Raw genomic sequence first — 15,249 nt, 5'->3', positions numbered from 1 at the left:
GTGCACAGTAAGCACTTACCTATATTATTGAAATAAACCTATTAGACCCAGATAGCAAACTCAGTCACCTTTATGAGTCTAGATAGTAATGTGTGTGTGTGTGTGTGATTAAAAGAAATGGGAGGGAGGGAGAAAGGAAGAAAAACAAGAGAGTTAATGAATGTCTATTCTGGGCAAAAGAGGGTGAAGGAATGTAACTCTCTCCAGTGACCCTAAAGGGTAGTGTCCAGATGCAAGTTTCTCATATTAAAGACAAACCAAGAAGTTACTTTTTAAAAAGAAGATAAATTTCCATTTAATTGAAACCTTTAAAAAAAAAAAGTATTATATGATTTCATTGGAATAAATATAAAATGTTGGGATTAGAGCCAAGAAACTGAATTGTCATATGTACAGGAAATGTTCATTTTTTCCTAGCAAAGTTATAGATGAAAACATTGTGTTGTCTGGAAGGTGAAGGAGGGGGAAGTCTTTCCTGACTTGGGTAGAATTCTGATCCTTTTAGACTAACAACCCAGCCATTTTTTCTTCCAATCTGGAAATCAAAAGAGAACTCCAGCAGTATTTTCTAAAAAACTAAAGTGAGGTTTAGTAAAAGTTTGTTTCTTTGCCACAGCTTGTTTTGACCTTTGGAAGGAGATAAGGAGTGAGTTTTTAATTTTTTTTATTTTTGGAGGGGGTAGCCATTTTAATAAGTGAGGCTCTTTTAAATAAAAATCTTCAGGACGGTAAAAATTTAATGAAAACTGATGATTAGTTAACATTCAACTAGAGATCCAGTCACAATTCATCTGACTACCATTCAGAGGAAATGATAAACACATGGTATATTGCTGCATGAATTTATTACTATAAATATATAAACAAAAAACTACCCAATCAGACTACATCAAATAATAGCACGTTTCCAGAATGAACAAATCTTCGTTCCATTGTTTAAACAAAGTACTGGCACCGAAATGAAAAAGAAAAGGTCTTAAAGGGGTTTGATGGGGAAAAAAGGGAAGCAGCGTGCAGGAAGGAGAAAGCCAGACTATGTCTATGGGGAGCTTGGACAGAAAGGATCGGGATTTGGGAAAACCCTGGGGTGCTGTGAACAAAGTTATGTGCACAAAGTAGCCTGTCTCCAGAGGCAGGAAAGAGTCATGAGTAGGAGCCACATGACAAAATTCACAAGTGGCAATTACAGAAAAAAAAAAAAAAATTAGTGTCTTCAATTATACAACTCCAGTTTGTCCCACTGTGCAAAAAACAAGGCACCCAATACAAGGTCTCTGGACAAATTATATGCATTGATGAGGATGGATAGAGGGAAAAAATATTGCCTGTTTACTGATAACACACAGATATATGCTGTGAGAAGGCCACTTTCAGGAGCCAGTTACTCTGGCTCTCCATCTGGACTCTGATGAGCCTGTCTTCTCAGCCAGAAACCTACCTGCAGTTTAGTAGCTCGTTTAAATGGAACATAACTATTGTCTGTCTTAACCCAGTAGCATTAACTAGAGTGCAATTCCTAAGGTTTATTAACTGAGACTTAAAAAGGAAGACCAGGCCTCTCCCCACCTCCTTAGGCCTTCTTGCCTTTAGGTGGGCTGGGGTTTGTGAGCAATGCTAGGACACCTCCCACTGAAGGGTCTTCACATTTCAGGCAGGGTCTTTTGTGTCAGTTTCAGCATAAATATTTAATGATCTTCTGAAAAAGCCTAGTTCAGGAAAACAACCTTGGACGGTTACTTCAACTTGTGGCATATGGCTTGTGCCTCAGGATGCCTATTAAGTTCCAAATGAACACTTGAGACAACTCGTGGGAGGGGCCCAATTTCTGGCAAGAAATGCCAGACATTTTGTGATGTGAGGTCAAAGAAAGGGCCCTGATTCGTGAGGCTTGGTCTCTTTCTGAGCAGTCTTTGCCAAGTCCAATCGCTTTCTGAAAACCAGTTGCCTAAAGACTCCAGATTCTGAGGGTCCAGGAGAGGGAGTTGCTGAGCAAAAACTATTATATTTTAGATAAGAGTTTACCCATTCCAACCATTAATGGGTTAGGTCTCACATTTTACTAAAACAGAATCAAATTTACCCACGGATAAGAATGTCTACTTGCTGAGGCCACTGCTTTTTGTTAGAGGTGATTGACTGCATTCTTGTTTGGCTGCTGTTGAACAATAAACTGAAAACTAAAGAAAGAGTATGAGGCTGTTCTATTAGACAGACACCATTGCTAGACCAACTGAGGTAGATACAAATTGTATCTCAACCAAGGTCCCACTCTTCTTCTGCAGAAAGTAATAGCTGTATATTAACCTCACAATGAGTACCAGACTCCCAGAATTTTCCCTTTTGGCCAAGACATTTCCTTTTAAATGGTAATGCAGAAAAGGTTATCTTGGAAGATGGAATACCATCTGGAAGGTGAGATCATAAGAATACTGAAATCCTAGGCTGTCTCTCAAACAAATTCCCTTAACAAACCCCAAACAAACCCAGGGGGCAATTTTAGATTATCGGGACAGGAAGCGTATGGGGTGCTCTCTCCATGGCAAGAGAATCTGTTTCAGGGCTGGCCATGCCAGTTTGGCAGCTACTGATGTCAAAGGAGTTCCTAATCCACTGTATGAATTAGATACTCTGGCAACTTCTGTGAAGCTCAGCACTCAGAGAAAGGCACCTACCTAGGAAAAGGTGCGTATGGCAGGCAAAGTGCGGACTTTGTTTAAAACCCAAATCTTCCTTTTCTGTGTTTTTGAATCTTAACCAAAATCCATTCTCAAAATGCAGATGGCACTTGCAAGGGAGGCCACACCAAATGAACGTAACATCTCTAGACCTTTCTGGTAGATCTCAACTCAGATTTGTGTAGTCTGAACTATCTTCCCACAGAAGAGGGTGCTATTTTGATTCAAGCTTGGAGCTCATTAAGTAGACCTGGTAGAGTTTTGTTTTGCTTCTAAAAATCAGCATCCTTCAATTAGATGAAATCTCACCCTGAAAAGTCTTGGTGAAGAAAAAAAATGATCTTAGAGTCCCCTTGGAGGACAGGATTAATTGCTTTAAACCCAAATGGCTAACTGCTGAAATACAAAGCAAAGAGAGCAATCACATCATAAAGAGGCATGAATAAGAAGACACTATATGGACAGGCGTTGCTGCAGGAGGGTCATGTTTGTGACAAACAAGCATGTTGTCGAACAAACACCAGCAACAGCAAAAGGCTACCATGAGCCACTGTGTTACAAAATATACACTATATTTTCCTTCATAAACTTTGATTTGATTCCCCTCCTTCTTTTGTAAGTCTCTTCTTCCTCCCTCCCACAAAAAACAAATTTAAAATTCCCCTCTCAAAACCACCTTAGAGGAAAATGTCTCACCTACTCCCTAAAATCTCTGCTGTGGACATAAATGCCACCATAGGGAGCTTACCAGTCCTGAACTTGTTTCAGATATATTCCAGGCTTTAAAAATGCAAACTTTGCCAACTCCAGGCTGGCCTTATAAGCAGTTATTTCTGCTTTCGGAGAAGGAACTACCTTCTGAGTCCTGCTTACCCCAAACAATGGAGTCCTACAGGGAAAAAAAAAAAAGCCCTCAATGGCTGCATGATAAAAGCTGCTGTCCTTCATCGTGTACCATTTACAAATAAATTTAACATACAAAAAGGGAAGTAATCAGAGTGTAAGGTTAGCTGTGCTCTTTTGGTCAAAGTCTGTGTGGCATCTCAGAGCCTAGTATTCCCACAGAGGATAGAGAGAATTAGAAGAGTCTGTGCGTGTATTTTGGTGTCCAGATTGAAAGGCCCTTTCACAAAGGCCTAATGAGCTGAAGGCTCCAAACCACTCCCCGGCTGAGATCTTAGAGAGAAGTCAGTTCAGCCTCCCGATTTTCAGGGCTGGGGTCACAGACTGGAGGCCGAGTAGAACCATTCACACTGTGGCTTTGGGGAGTCTCCATCGAGGCTGAACTTCCTAAGAAAGAGAGGAAGGGAAAACGAGGTAAAAAATGTAAGCAAAGGAAAATACTAGTTATTGTATTTTTATGATAAAAATAAAATGTCTATGACGTGGGGAAGAAAACAATAGCCTTCTCATATTTGTCTTTGTCAGAATGAGAATATAGCCTCCCCTAGGACTGACTCTTTGGTTCTCATATATGGGTCCCAGGGAAACAAATACTTTAAAATCCCGTCTATCAGCAAAGATGTTAAGTCAAACATTGAGAAAAAAGCCAAAGCAGAATGTAATGATGGTGAGGCAGGTGGGGGGGGGGGGGGGCGGCGCTGTGTGGGACTCACAACAGCAGTATCTACTGGACCACTGGGACTCTGGATAGAAGGGCGCAGGGAGAACATCAGAGAGTCAACTTGAACATGGGAACAAGGTATGAGCTACCTTGTATTTGTTGGTTTTCTCAATGAGAAAGCTCTTTTGTAGTAGAGAACACAACTCCTAGATTTATTTGTAGGCTTAATACAAAATGAAAATGGCCCATTTAGGGTCACAGAACATCTGGCTTTAAATTTTATTGACTATGAATCAGAAACTTTTTATGAAAATGTGTAACCAGATCAGAATTAAGCTAATATAACATCCTAATAAGGGCTAGGTTTGTAGTCAAGAAGATACGGATTCAAATTTGACATATAATGACTATGTGAACATAGGTGAGTGTGACAATCTCCCAGGTAACTCTTTAACTATAAATAATAAACAAGTAGCTCACCGACAGCAATAAAGGGAGTTTATATATTAGGAGCTTCTTCCACAGTGATGAAACCACAGATCTAGGACCAGTGGCAAAGACCAGAAGAATTACAAATTTAAACTGAAATTAAGTCCAAAAGATGACCAAATCAGCATCTGATTAAAGAGCTCCTATGAAAAGGAAGAAATCATGCTTCTATCATTAACATCAAGTTGTGGGGAACATGTTTCAGTAAAAGCATCCAAGTTATAAGAATTGACTAATTTATAATTATTAGAAAAAAATTTCTTTTAAAACCTTGATACTTCAAGGAATAAACGAGAGCTATTTGGAAAATTCATTTCATGACAGAAAAACTAGATTCACAAAAGGATAAATCAGATTTGATTTTTTGCTTTAAAGATACATGGTCCATAACCCAAGGGAGGCCAATTTAATTCTATTTTTTGGAAGGCCTACAAATACATATGGGGCTTGTGTTTTCATTCCAAAGCAAAGTTTTATAAATAGCACCAACAACTACATGGAGATATAACCTTTTTCTTGTTGATACCTCAAAGTTATAAAATAAAAGTTTCCCAAGTCACAGAAATGTGTTTCTATTTGGTTTGTCACCAATACTCATATCAAACAAGAGCTGGAAAAATATTTGAGGTTAAGTGTGAAGGTCTAGCAACTGTTTACCTATAGTTTAAGGCATTCATCCCTACCCTGGAAGTTTCAGAGATGAAAAGGGAAAAGGCCTCCCTTCTGCCGAAAGAGTAAGGGGCTTCAGGAGCTGGCAGAAGAAAAGTGTCTATATCCTGGGCTCTAGGCAGAAAAGGTATGCTTGAGGGCATGGGGGAGGATAGTGATATGCTGACAGTCTTCTTCCAAGCCAGCTACTATTATTACAACATTTTATGTTATATATTTTAGCCATAAATCAGATTTCTGCCCATCAGTTATACCATCTGATAAAAGTACTAAGGAAGCCCACTACCTAAAAAGGAAACATGACAAATCCTTCTGTAAAGTGGAGAATCAACCTTAGTTTATTTCTGTGTAAATCTGGATAATTCGCAACAAATAACTCATCTTTACTCCTTGTTTACTTAAACATTCTTCCAAAATGCTTCATATTGTTCTCTGCTCTACTTTTCCCCCAAGCCCTGGGCCACTCACTGGGCAGACAGATAAACTTCAGTATTGTGTGTGCTCCTTGGGGTCTGGAGTTATTTTCCCCAATTAGACTATTCTCATTCTTTTTATCCATGGGTCTAATTTATGCAGTTCCTTCTGCCCCTTTCTCTATGATCAGACTGCTATCTGTCACCAATTCTGCCACTCTTAGTTGACCCAGTCCTTTCCAACTTCAGCTTTGTTAGTTCCCATCCTCTGTGGGCTGGGAGGTCACATGATCAAGCTTGTTAGAACAGGGCCAAAATAAATGTAAAGAAGCTCTGAGTGACAGGAATACACCTTTGCTCCCTGGTACCCATTTTCTACTCAGTTTCAAACTGGAGTAATTCTGACTTGAAACAAACTATTTCTCAACATAAGAGTCAAGCATATGAGCATTTGACATAAATACAGACTTCTAGTGACCTTTTTTGACCACTAGATTCCTTGAATAGAAGAGCCCTAAATTTAACGTTAGGAGATCTGGATTCAAATTCCAGTCCTATTCCTTACTATCTTGGCTGGATATGGCCCCCTTATAACTCTGGCTTCCATAAATTGGGAACCACTGGACTGAGTGGTCACCCAGGTTCCTTCCAGGGCTAAATCCCATGATCTTAATAATAATATTATCTGGATCAGTCAGTTTTACTCCCTCAGGACTATAAAAGCAGAGTCTACCTATATTGGAATGAAGCATAAGGAGGGAGGGAGAGAGAGAAAGAAAAAACCACTAATTCTAAAAATGATCATACTCTTTAGTAGCCAGAAGAAACCAGGCAATTATGCATTTTTAAGTACTAAACTTTCTTTTTCTTGCTATCTTTTATGGATGTCTTTGAAGGGCATGAGAATCTACAAAATTAGTTGAGACTATTTTCCTCAAACTTTTATGGAGGTATAAATATATCTTCTTCCATTTCCTTGGAAGATGCTTTGGCTTTTTGATGGTTTAATTTCCAGGAGAAAAATCGAAGGTTATTATTTCTCATCTACCTAATTAGGTCCAACATTTTGAGTGACTAGAGTGAAAGTAGCTAGGAGGAAGGACTTTATCTGGGCACACAAATGTGTATCTGCCTAAACCACTTATCTTTCTCCCATCTCTAAGTCCTTAGCTTTATTATTATAATATCACATTTATTTAGTTTTTTAAGTTTGCATAACAGAAAACCTGTAAAATTGGCATATTTTTTTAATATTTGTGTTATAATGGAGTTTTCTACTATGCTAAATTTCTGAGTGGAGACATTTTCTTTTCAAACACAAGCTAGTTCTCAATACAGACTGGATAACTTGGCCTCTCACTGGCCTTAGGAACTAAGGAGGCTCAATAAATCTTATATCTGGCACAATCTGCTTTAAGGCTGGTCCTGCTGTCTTTAAAACTGCATTCTAATGAATATATGAAAATTTCCATCTAAGGATTAGTCGTGGGCAGATTCTAATGACAGAAAAGTCAACTGGTCACAGAGAGGAACCAGTGGGGCAGCTGTGGTTTGGTGACTAGAATGTTAAATGTAAGAATCAGAGAACTTGGGTTTGAATCCTGGATTTGCTGGCTACTATTTCTGTGATCTTAAGGAGGTCATCTTGTCTTTTGGGGTCTTCTTTTCATCATATTCATAGTAACAGATTAGGTCTAAAATATTTCTAAGTTCTTTTCCAACTATAAATCCCAATATCCTCAGCACTGGAAGCCGGTGAGAAAATGTCTCAGTTCAAACAAGGACATCAAGATTGAGGAGAAAGGAGGCCATTTATAAACTATAATAAGAATACTGGACAAAACAGTAAGACTTTCCCTGCTCTGATAGAAAGAAAAAAGCTGAGCAAAGCTACATGTTCATTTACATTGGAGCTTAGTCCACTTGGATGACTCAGTCAGTAATGTCCACCAAAAACACAAAACTGTATACAATTAGCTGCTGGATTCAAAATCTCCTTTTAGGAAGCAACTATGATCTCTGTTAATTTCACTCCTTTTCTTTTGATTGCTTCAAGTCACTGTGGGTGGTTCTGTTGTTCCTAGTCACATGAGGTGCCACAGTTAACTGAGTCATTCTTTTCTGAGATCCAAAAGGCATAAAACTCCCCAAAACTGAACTACTTTCGTTCAGATAGAATCAAAAGCCAGCTTTTTTTCTCCCCTATCATCTGACCCTATTTTCCTGCAAATTGTCATTTGGGCTTTCATCTAATGGGGTTCCCTTTATAAGGATTCTTTACCTACAGATTGATGGAAGATGGCAAATTTAGATAGGAGAAAAATTATATCTTTGTAGCCATATAACTGGTTTTCTCTGTAATTCTCTGTATTTTATTTTATACATTTAAAAAACAGTATTCTGGGAAGTAGTCCACAGGCTTGACCAGACTACCAAAGGAGTCAAGGGCACAATAAGATTAAGAGCTTCTGAAGACCAGACCTCAGTTTTGAGTTAAAACTTACAGAACATGGAAAAGATCTGGATGTAAAAGCTGTGAAATCAGGACTGTATATAGGAAAAGGAATAGAAGAAATGATTGAAACTCCTATCTAATGGATCAAACCATTTAGATAATTTTATATTCTCAGCAACTTATCTCAACTTTTTAGCTACCCAAATACTTGACATAGTGTTTTATACGGAACAGGCACTTTAATATTCAACTGGACTGAATTCATCAGACAAGACAAAAACTCAATTAGACATATGAAAGGAGAAAACATACCATCTTATTCCTCTATACCAATAGAGCAGGAATCGGGACCCAGTGCTATCCAGAAAGGAGGGCAGGAGAGACAGAAAATGAAGGAATTATTAGAAAAGCACTTAGAATAGTCTTGTAAATTTTGTAGTAACTAGAATAAAGTTAGAATAAAATGAAAGGGATGTGAGGTATGAAAACAATGTACTCAGTCTGAACATACTGGTTTGTAGAAGCAAAGAAGAAAAAGCAAAATCATAATTTCCTCTTTATCTGCCAAAAAAAGGGGATGGATTCTAAAACAAATTTTATGCATATAAATGAAAATAAAATTCTTGGTTTCTCACTTCTAATGCTTAAAAGGGGACAAATAAACTATAGTCATGGGCCCAAGTTCCTGGAAAACCAGAGAGAATTTGTTTAGAGCTACTCCCAAAGATCTAGAAAATTTATTATCATACTATGAGCGACACAAAAAGAGGGAAAATAGCTTTTGGAAATCCAAGCTCTGGTTCCTGTTTTAAGTACCTCATTGTGAGAAATGCAAATCTTTTACTCTTTATTAAATAATGAGCTTTTGCTTTCTCTCATTACTGTTCATGTAAATGAGCCTCTCTAATGATTCTTATGGATCTATCAGGTAAACTGAGCCTGTCAGATGATACTGTCTAATCAGACTATTGTTTAAAGCCAGAAAGAAGAACAAAGAAATCAGCAGACAGATGAGAAAATTCAAAGCCAGTTGTTTCTAGAATTCCACTTCTGTCATATTTCACCAAATCAATATCCTGAATGTGTCTGACCTCTGGCAAGAAGAGACCTACTTTATAGATATGCTTGGGGGAAAGAGCATATAATTAGTGCCTATTCTCCTTATTGACTCTGGCTGTTATTCCTCCAAGACATTGCCTCCTGCTATTTTCTGACTGTCCCTCAGGCTTGGAATGCTTTTTCTTCCTATTCTGTTTTCTGGCTTCTTTCAAGTCCCAGGAAAAACCCCATCTTCCACAGAAAGGAGTCTTTCCCAATCTTCATAATCCCAATGCCTTCCCTCTGTTGATTATTTCCACTTAACCCTATAAATAGCTTGTCTGTACATAGTTAATTGCATGTTAAATCTTCTATTAGATAGTGAACTCCTTGAGAGCAGGGGCTATTACCTCACTTTATATTTCACTGCTTAGCATAGTGCCTAACACACAGTAAAATGTTTATTATAAGTTGTTTATTTACTTTTTTTTTTTTTTTTTTTTTTTTTTTTTTTTTTTGCTGAGGCAATTGGGGTTAAGTGACTTTACCTAGGGTCACACAGCCAAATTTGAGCTCAGATCCTCCTGACTTCAGGGATGGAGTTCTATCCACCACATCACCTAAAGTTGCCCCCTTAGGTTTTTTTTAAAGCTGTTTTGCCCATTTAAAAAATGTTTTCAAAGTTACAATGAACTTAACCTGAATTGTCCCATTTCATCTTACTATAAGATTTAGCAATATTGCATTTTTTCCCAACATAATGCTTTTGCTTTGAGGGTCAGATTTTCTTTTGGCAACAAATTATTATTTTGTCTTTAGATACTAATATTAATATCATAACTATTAATGTTAAGTACTATTAGCTAATTAAGTCTTTTGTTGATCACTGCTGACTCTAACCAAGACAGTAGTAAAGGGAAGCAATTTTAAAAACTAACCACTTAACTACCTCCAGATATTATATAAAAATCCAGCGATTTTCCTAATTCCTAAAATGAATCTAGAATTCTGGTTGAGTTTTCAGATAACAGTGTGAGACATGCTCTCCATTCTCTGAGATGAAGTTTTTTAACATTAGGTAAAAATGGGCAAGCTGAAATTTTTTATATTTCATTCTAAATTGTCTTCATAATATGGCTTCATTATTTACATTTCTGGAAATGTTATACATTGCTAAAATCCCAGTCAAGGAAGAAGCACTATCCTTGAAAGTAGATTTTATGGAGGGTTGTATCTCCAGTTTCGGTCTCCCACTTGAAAATTAAGCTCTCAAATGCGCACTACTTACTAATTGAGATCTGCCTTTATTAAAGTTCTCCCCACCCATTCAAGTTTAATCCCTGTTAAATTTGGAGAGAGTCCTTGGATTTCTAAAGCCTTATTCTATATCTTGAGTGCTTAAATTGTTTTTGAACCAGAGATACAGTACTTTGGCTTGGTCCAACTTTTTGCTATTTTTCTAAGTCCTGTGCTCCACTACATATCTCCCATTCCCTAGCCCAAAGACAAAAGGGAAAGCTGGTTGTTTGTTACCTGGTAAGTATATGTCAGCTGGAGGATCAATCCCAGGTTGATTAAGGCTTCTATGCTCAGTGCTGCTGTCTTGTAAGACGTCCTCTATAGATGGGGCTTGGCTGTCTAATTCAAAAAGAAAGGAATCAAGTTAGGGACCAGTCTTCATGACTGCCAACAGTTCCCCTTCTCATCTTTTCCCCTTTTCTCTCGATTGAGACAGAACAATTCTTCTTTGTCTTTCCATGGAAATAGCATGACTTTCAGCACTGGGGAAGGAGTTCTTCTCCATATTATTTACAAAGCCTAACAGAGTTCAAAGACTCTTTGTGAAATAATGATTAGAGATCCATAATGATCACAGGATTAAAAAGGGACTATGGTTTCTATACAAAAAGGCAAAAAATCTACTTCCTCTCCAACCTTGTTTAGAAACCTAGTCTTGATGGGAAAGGAGAGTGTTTGGCGAAAGAAATGTGAGTGGTTAGGATTAGATTAGATGAATAGTGACAATGCTCATAACAATTCTGCAAAAAGCAAGTCATCACTGATGAGGAGTAAATGATGAGGAGTAAATTGTGGTCTAAACAGAGATGGGTCAGTTCCTTTTCTCTCTCTCCTTCCTTCCCCAAAGTAACCAAGGGTGGGTTCGGCAGCAAAGGAATTTGCTACTTAATGCTATATGGAAACATAGTCTTTATTGTTTAGAATGGAAACACTGGAGAGCCGGTGGGCAAAATGGCTGCATGGTACAAGGCCCATTTTGCAAAGAGAAGATTTTTGAGTTCTCTCTTTTATGCAGTGATGTAAACAAGATAAGGATTCTCGTGTTATCTTTTGAGTAGAGACAGAAGTCTCTTCCCCTGCTGTGACATTTGGTCTGTTTGAGCAGATTAGAATGGGGGGCTGTAAACCTCCAACCAGCTCAGATAGCCCAAACTAGTTTGACCACATCAAAGTCCAAGTCCCAAGTGGAGTTGGAGATCAAACAAAGAATATCAAGGAGCTATCGCCTTCAACAATCACCAGATATTTTAAGGAAGGAAGACTGCTTATTTGGGTATTAGTAGAAAGAACAGCTTATTCCTCACTCTCCTGTCCTTGCTTTGGATGGAAAAGAAGATGCTTTACTATCAAGTGTCAGAATGCCCTTATTAAATCAAGGGAAGATTGGTAAAAATGGGGGGTCTGAATGCAGGCTGATATAGGTGATGGTATATTGCAATAGGGAGAAGAGAGTAAAAGGTTTCCAGTCACATTTGACTGTTGGTGATCCCTTTTGGGGTTTTCTTGGCAAAGATAAAGGTATGGTTTTCCATTTCCTTTTCCAGCTTATTTGACAGATGCGGAACCTGTGGCAAACACAAGTGATCTGCCCAGGGTCACACAACCACTAAAGCCTAAAGCTGGGTTTCAACTAAGGAAGACAAGTGTTCCCAACTCTAGGTCCAGCACTCTATCCATTGTGCTACCTAACTGTCCCTAAGCAGGAAAAGAGAGAACATTAAAAAAAAATTAAAACATAAAAAAAACCCAAAAAGCAATTTATCATTTATTAAACTCCTAAGGTATAGTAAACTTTGACTGAAACTAAAGAAAAGGGTTTATTCTTTTTGCTGTAGACTACAAAATGTTTTTGCACCTTGACAACAGTCCCAAATGTATTCTTATGCTTAAACGATGGCATTACATTGAACTACATTTGCTTTTCCCTTGAATTTTCATTAAAGACTACCTCAAAAAATATTTTAGAACTGTATTTGAATTTAGCATGTAAAGAGGCAGAGTACTAAGTGGAAAAAACCCTAGACTTGCCCTGTGTGAAGTATCTGTGAAATGAAAATATTAAAATTAAATTTACCCTACCTTCTTTATGGGGTAGTTGCCAAGCTGAAATGGGATATGATGGATGTAATAACAAATATGAATGTGAGTTATCTTTATAGAAAGGCCACAGACTTTAATTGAATTACATTTGGTTTCTCTATAAAATAGTACCAGTTTGGAGGTGGAGGAGACTGCTAAGAAACCAAAGAAAGTGAGACTGGACACTACTTCACACATTGCCAAAGCAAAGGAGGTCAATCCCATCTTCGATAGAGAGCAAGCATCATGGTGGTAAGAGCATGGGAAACAGCTCTAATTCCTGTCTTCTGAGCAATGTGGGAACCTGGCCCATCCTGGGGGTTACAAAGGAAAAGAAGCATGTAGGGCCCAGTTTACATCCAGAAGGTGATAAGCCTTCAGAGAGAGGTCAAGATTATGAGCATCTTGGGCATCTGCTGGTTTATCCCACTGGGGTACTAGTAGTCTATACTGGCCCTCTGGTGGCCAGGAAGGGTCAATGTACACTTTTATGCAAACCCAGAGCAATTCAGGAAATGAAACTGAGCAGCAGATGTTTACACCAGGATGTTAGGGTTTCAAATGATCTGGGGATCATCTGGCACAATTCCTTCTCCATTATACCCAAAGATATCTTGCCCAAAATAAACAGGCCCAGTTAGTGGCAAAGCCAGGGTCTGAATGCAAATATCATTGTCAAACAAAAAAATCATAAAATTTTCAAACCCTGAAATAAATATGGAAGGAGAAAACTGAGTGTAAAGACATTAAAAGTGATTATTTCTGTGTTTTGTTAAATAGTCAATGTAACATTCCTCATTATAGGATAAAATGTTCACTTAAGTATCTAACTGGGCATTTCTTTGTAATCTGAGTCTTTAAATATAAGCCTACAAACAATGTTCCCTTCCTTATTTTAACTCACTAAAGTTAGGATTCCCAATGGCTTTCAAACTCTAGCAGAAGATTTCTTTTTATTTATATTTCTAGTTTATTAAAAGATGCCTTTTGTTTGTATATCACAATCACTCCCAAATATATACCCTTTCCCCTTACCCCCAGGGGTGAACCTTTCTTCATAACAAAGAGGAAAAAGCTAGTTCAATAAACCAATCTATGTATTAACACTGACACCATATACAGTCTGAGATAATACACAAAAGTTCCTAAAGCACAAATTTATTCTCTGACATATTATTATCAATCAACAAGTAATTGCCATGCTTTGCCATGCTATTATTGCCATGCTGCTGGGCTAGGTCCTGGGGATCACAATATAAAAGCAAAACATTCCTTGTCCTCAAGTTTACATTCTGCTAGGGAGGTGCACATCATTTTCACATAAGTAAATGCAGGATGTGTGAGCATTTGAACTGAGTTTCATAAAAATGTAAGGGCTTCCAGATGCAGAAGTGAGTAGGGATAACTGTTCAAGCATGAAAATGAGAGTCACAAATGTAGCGTATGGAACAACAAATGGGCCGTCCTGGGTTTTAGTGCCTAGTGTGCAAGAAATTCTGGAAATACAGGCTGGAACCAGACTATGAAAAGGATCTGCATTTTATTCTAAGGTAATGGGCAGGGAGTAAAGGGTGCTGAGCAGAGGAATAAGACCGTCAGACTTATGCCCTAACAATATAAATCTGGTGGCTGAATTAGTCAATATACACTTGTTGAGTGAGTGGAACATGGATTGAAGGGTACATCATAGCACCCAGGGTGAACAATTAGGAGGCTATGTCAGCAATCCAAGTGAGAGGTGATATTGGTCTGGATTTGAGTAGCTGTGATGTGAGTAGAGAGCTAAAGAGAAGTATAAAGGATGCTGAAGAAGAAGAAGAATCAACAAGACTTCACAACTATCAGAGCATTATGGCTGAAAACCCAAGATTTTCCTGAATATTCCCCAAAGAAGTATCAATTAGTATAAGCCAAGAGTGTGTTATTTCTACAAGACTAGGTCTAGACATCAAGGAGACAGTACCTTTTTTCTCACAGTAAGGCAGAGAAAACTCTAGGTAATTCACTAGGATTGATTCTAGTTCAATAAAAAAATGATGTCTCAGGCAGCCCTTTCCCATTAGATACACTTTTGCTAATGAGCAACGTAATAAGGAAAAACACCAAAGGTCTGCTCAGCCAGATGTATTTCCTTTGGTAGCAGACTGCAGTGAGATTAGAAGCCTTTCCAAACAGAGGGTATAAATAAGGATAACAGAAGTGCTAGCACTAAAAGAATCTGATGTAGAAGTTATTTAGAACCAGTGCATGCTGCGATTCTGAAGGAAGTAGAAGATAGCTTACCTTGCTTTAGAGATGGCACTTCTTCAATTTCCTCGGTTATGAAGCTCTTTAAAAAAAAAAAAAAAAAGGGAAGAAAAAAAGAAAAATCCACCTCATTTGCCTATGTACTAGAGTTGTTATCATGGCCGAGGGCCTAAAACAAAATTACACCTTAACCAAGTCCATAAGCTACCAGGGTAAAAAGAACAATGGGGACATAAGGTTAAGAATTATTGTATTCCACCCCCACTTTAAATAATGATTAACAAATAACCATTGCTTGCTTTTTCTTCTAAGTAAATGCCC

The 15,249-nt window shown here is 38.0% G+C and overlaps 1 protein-coding gene across 5 annotated transcripts in view; it reads right to left on the bottom strand.

Moving 5' to 3' along the window:
- Window positions 1–828: 828 nt before the first annotated feature.
- The window catches only part of MGRN1 (mahogunin ring finger 1), a 110,169-nt gene continuing 95,748 nt past the window's right edge, over window positions 829–15,249 (bottom strand). For 3 of the 5 annotated variants that reach the window (XM_074280410.1, XM_074280405.1, XM_074280406.1), the window contains 3 exons: window positions 14,965–15,010; window positions 10,837–10,941; window positions 829–3,965 (listed from right to left, as the gene is read on the bottom strand). In XM_074280410.1, the coding sequence (XP_074136511.1) occupies window positions 3,853–3,965; window positions 10,837–10,941; window positions 14,965–15,010 (264 nt within the window). In that variant the 3' untranslated portion in view covers window positions 829–3,852. Of the gene's footprint in view, window positions 3,966–8,577; window positions 8,623–10,836; window positions 10,942–14,964; window positions 15,011–15,249 lie in introns of all 5 variants that reach the window. The other 2 variants (XM_074280407.1, XM_074280409.1) reach the window with 1 other exon arrangement.

The sequence above is a fragment of the Sminthopsis crassicaudata genome, chromosome 1 (assembly GCF_048593235.1).
Source record: "Sminthopsis crassicaudata isolate SCR6 chromosome 1, ASM4859323v1, whole genome shotgun sequence".
NCBI lineage: Eukaryota > Metazoa > Chordata > Mammalia > Dasyuromorphia > Dasyuridae > Sminthopsis > Sminthopsis crassicaudata.
The sequence above is the reverse complement of the archived record's forward strand: the minus strand, read 5'-3'. Positions and strand labels throughout refer to the sequence as shown.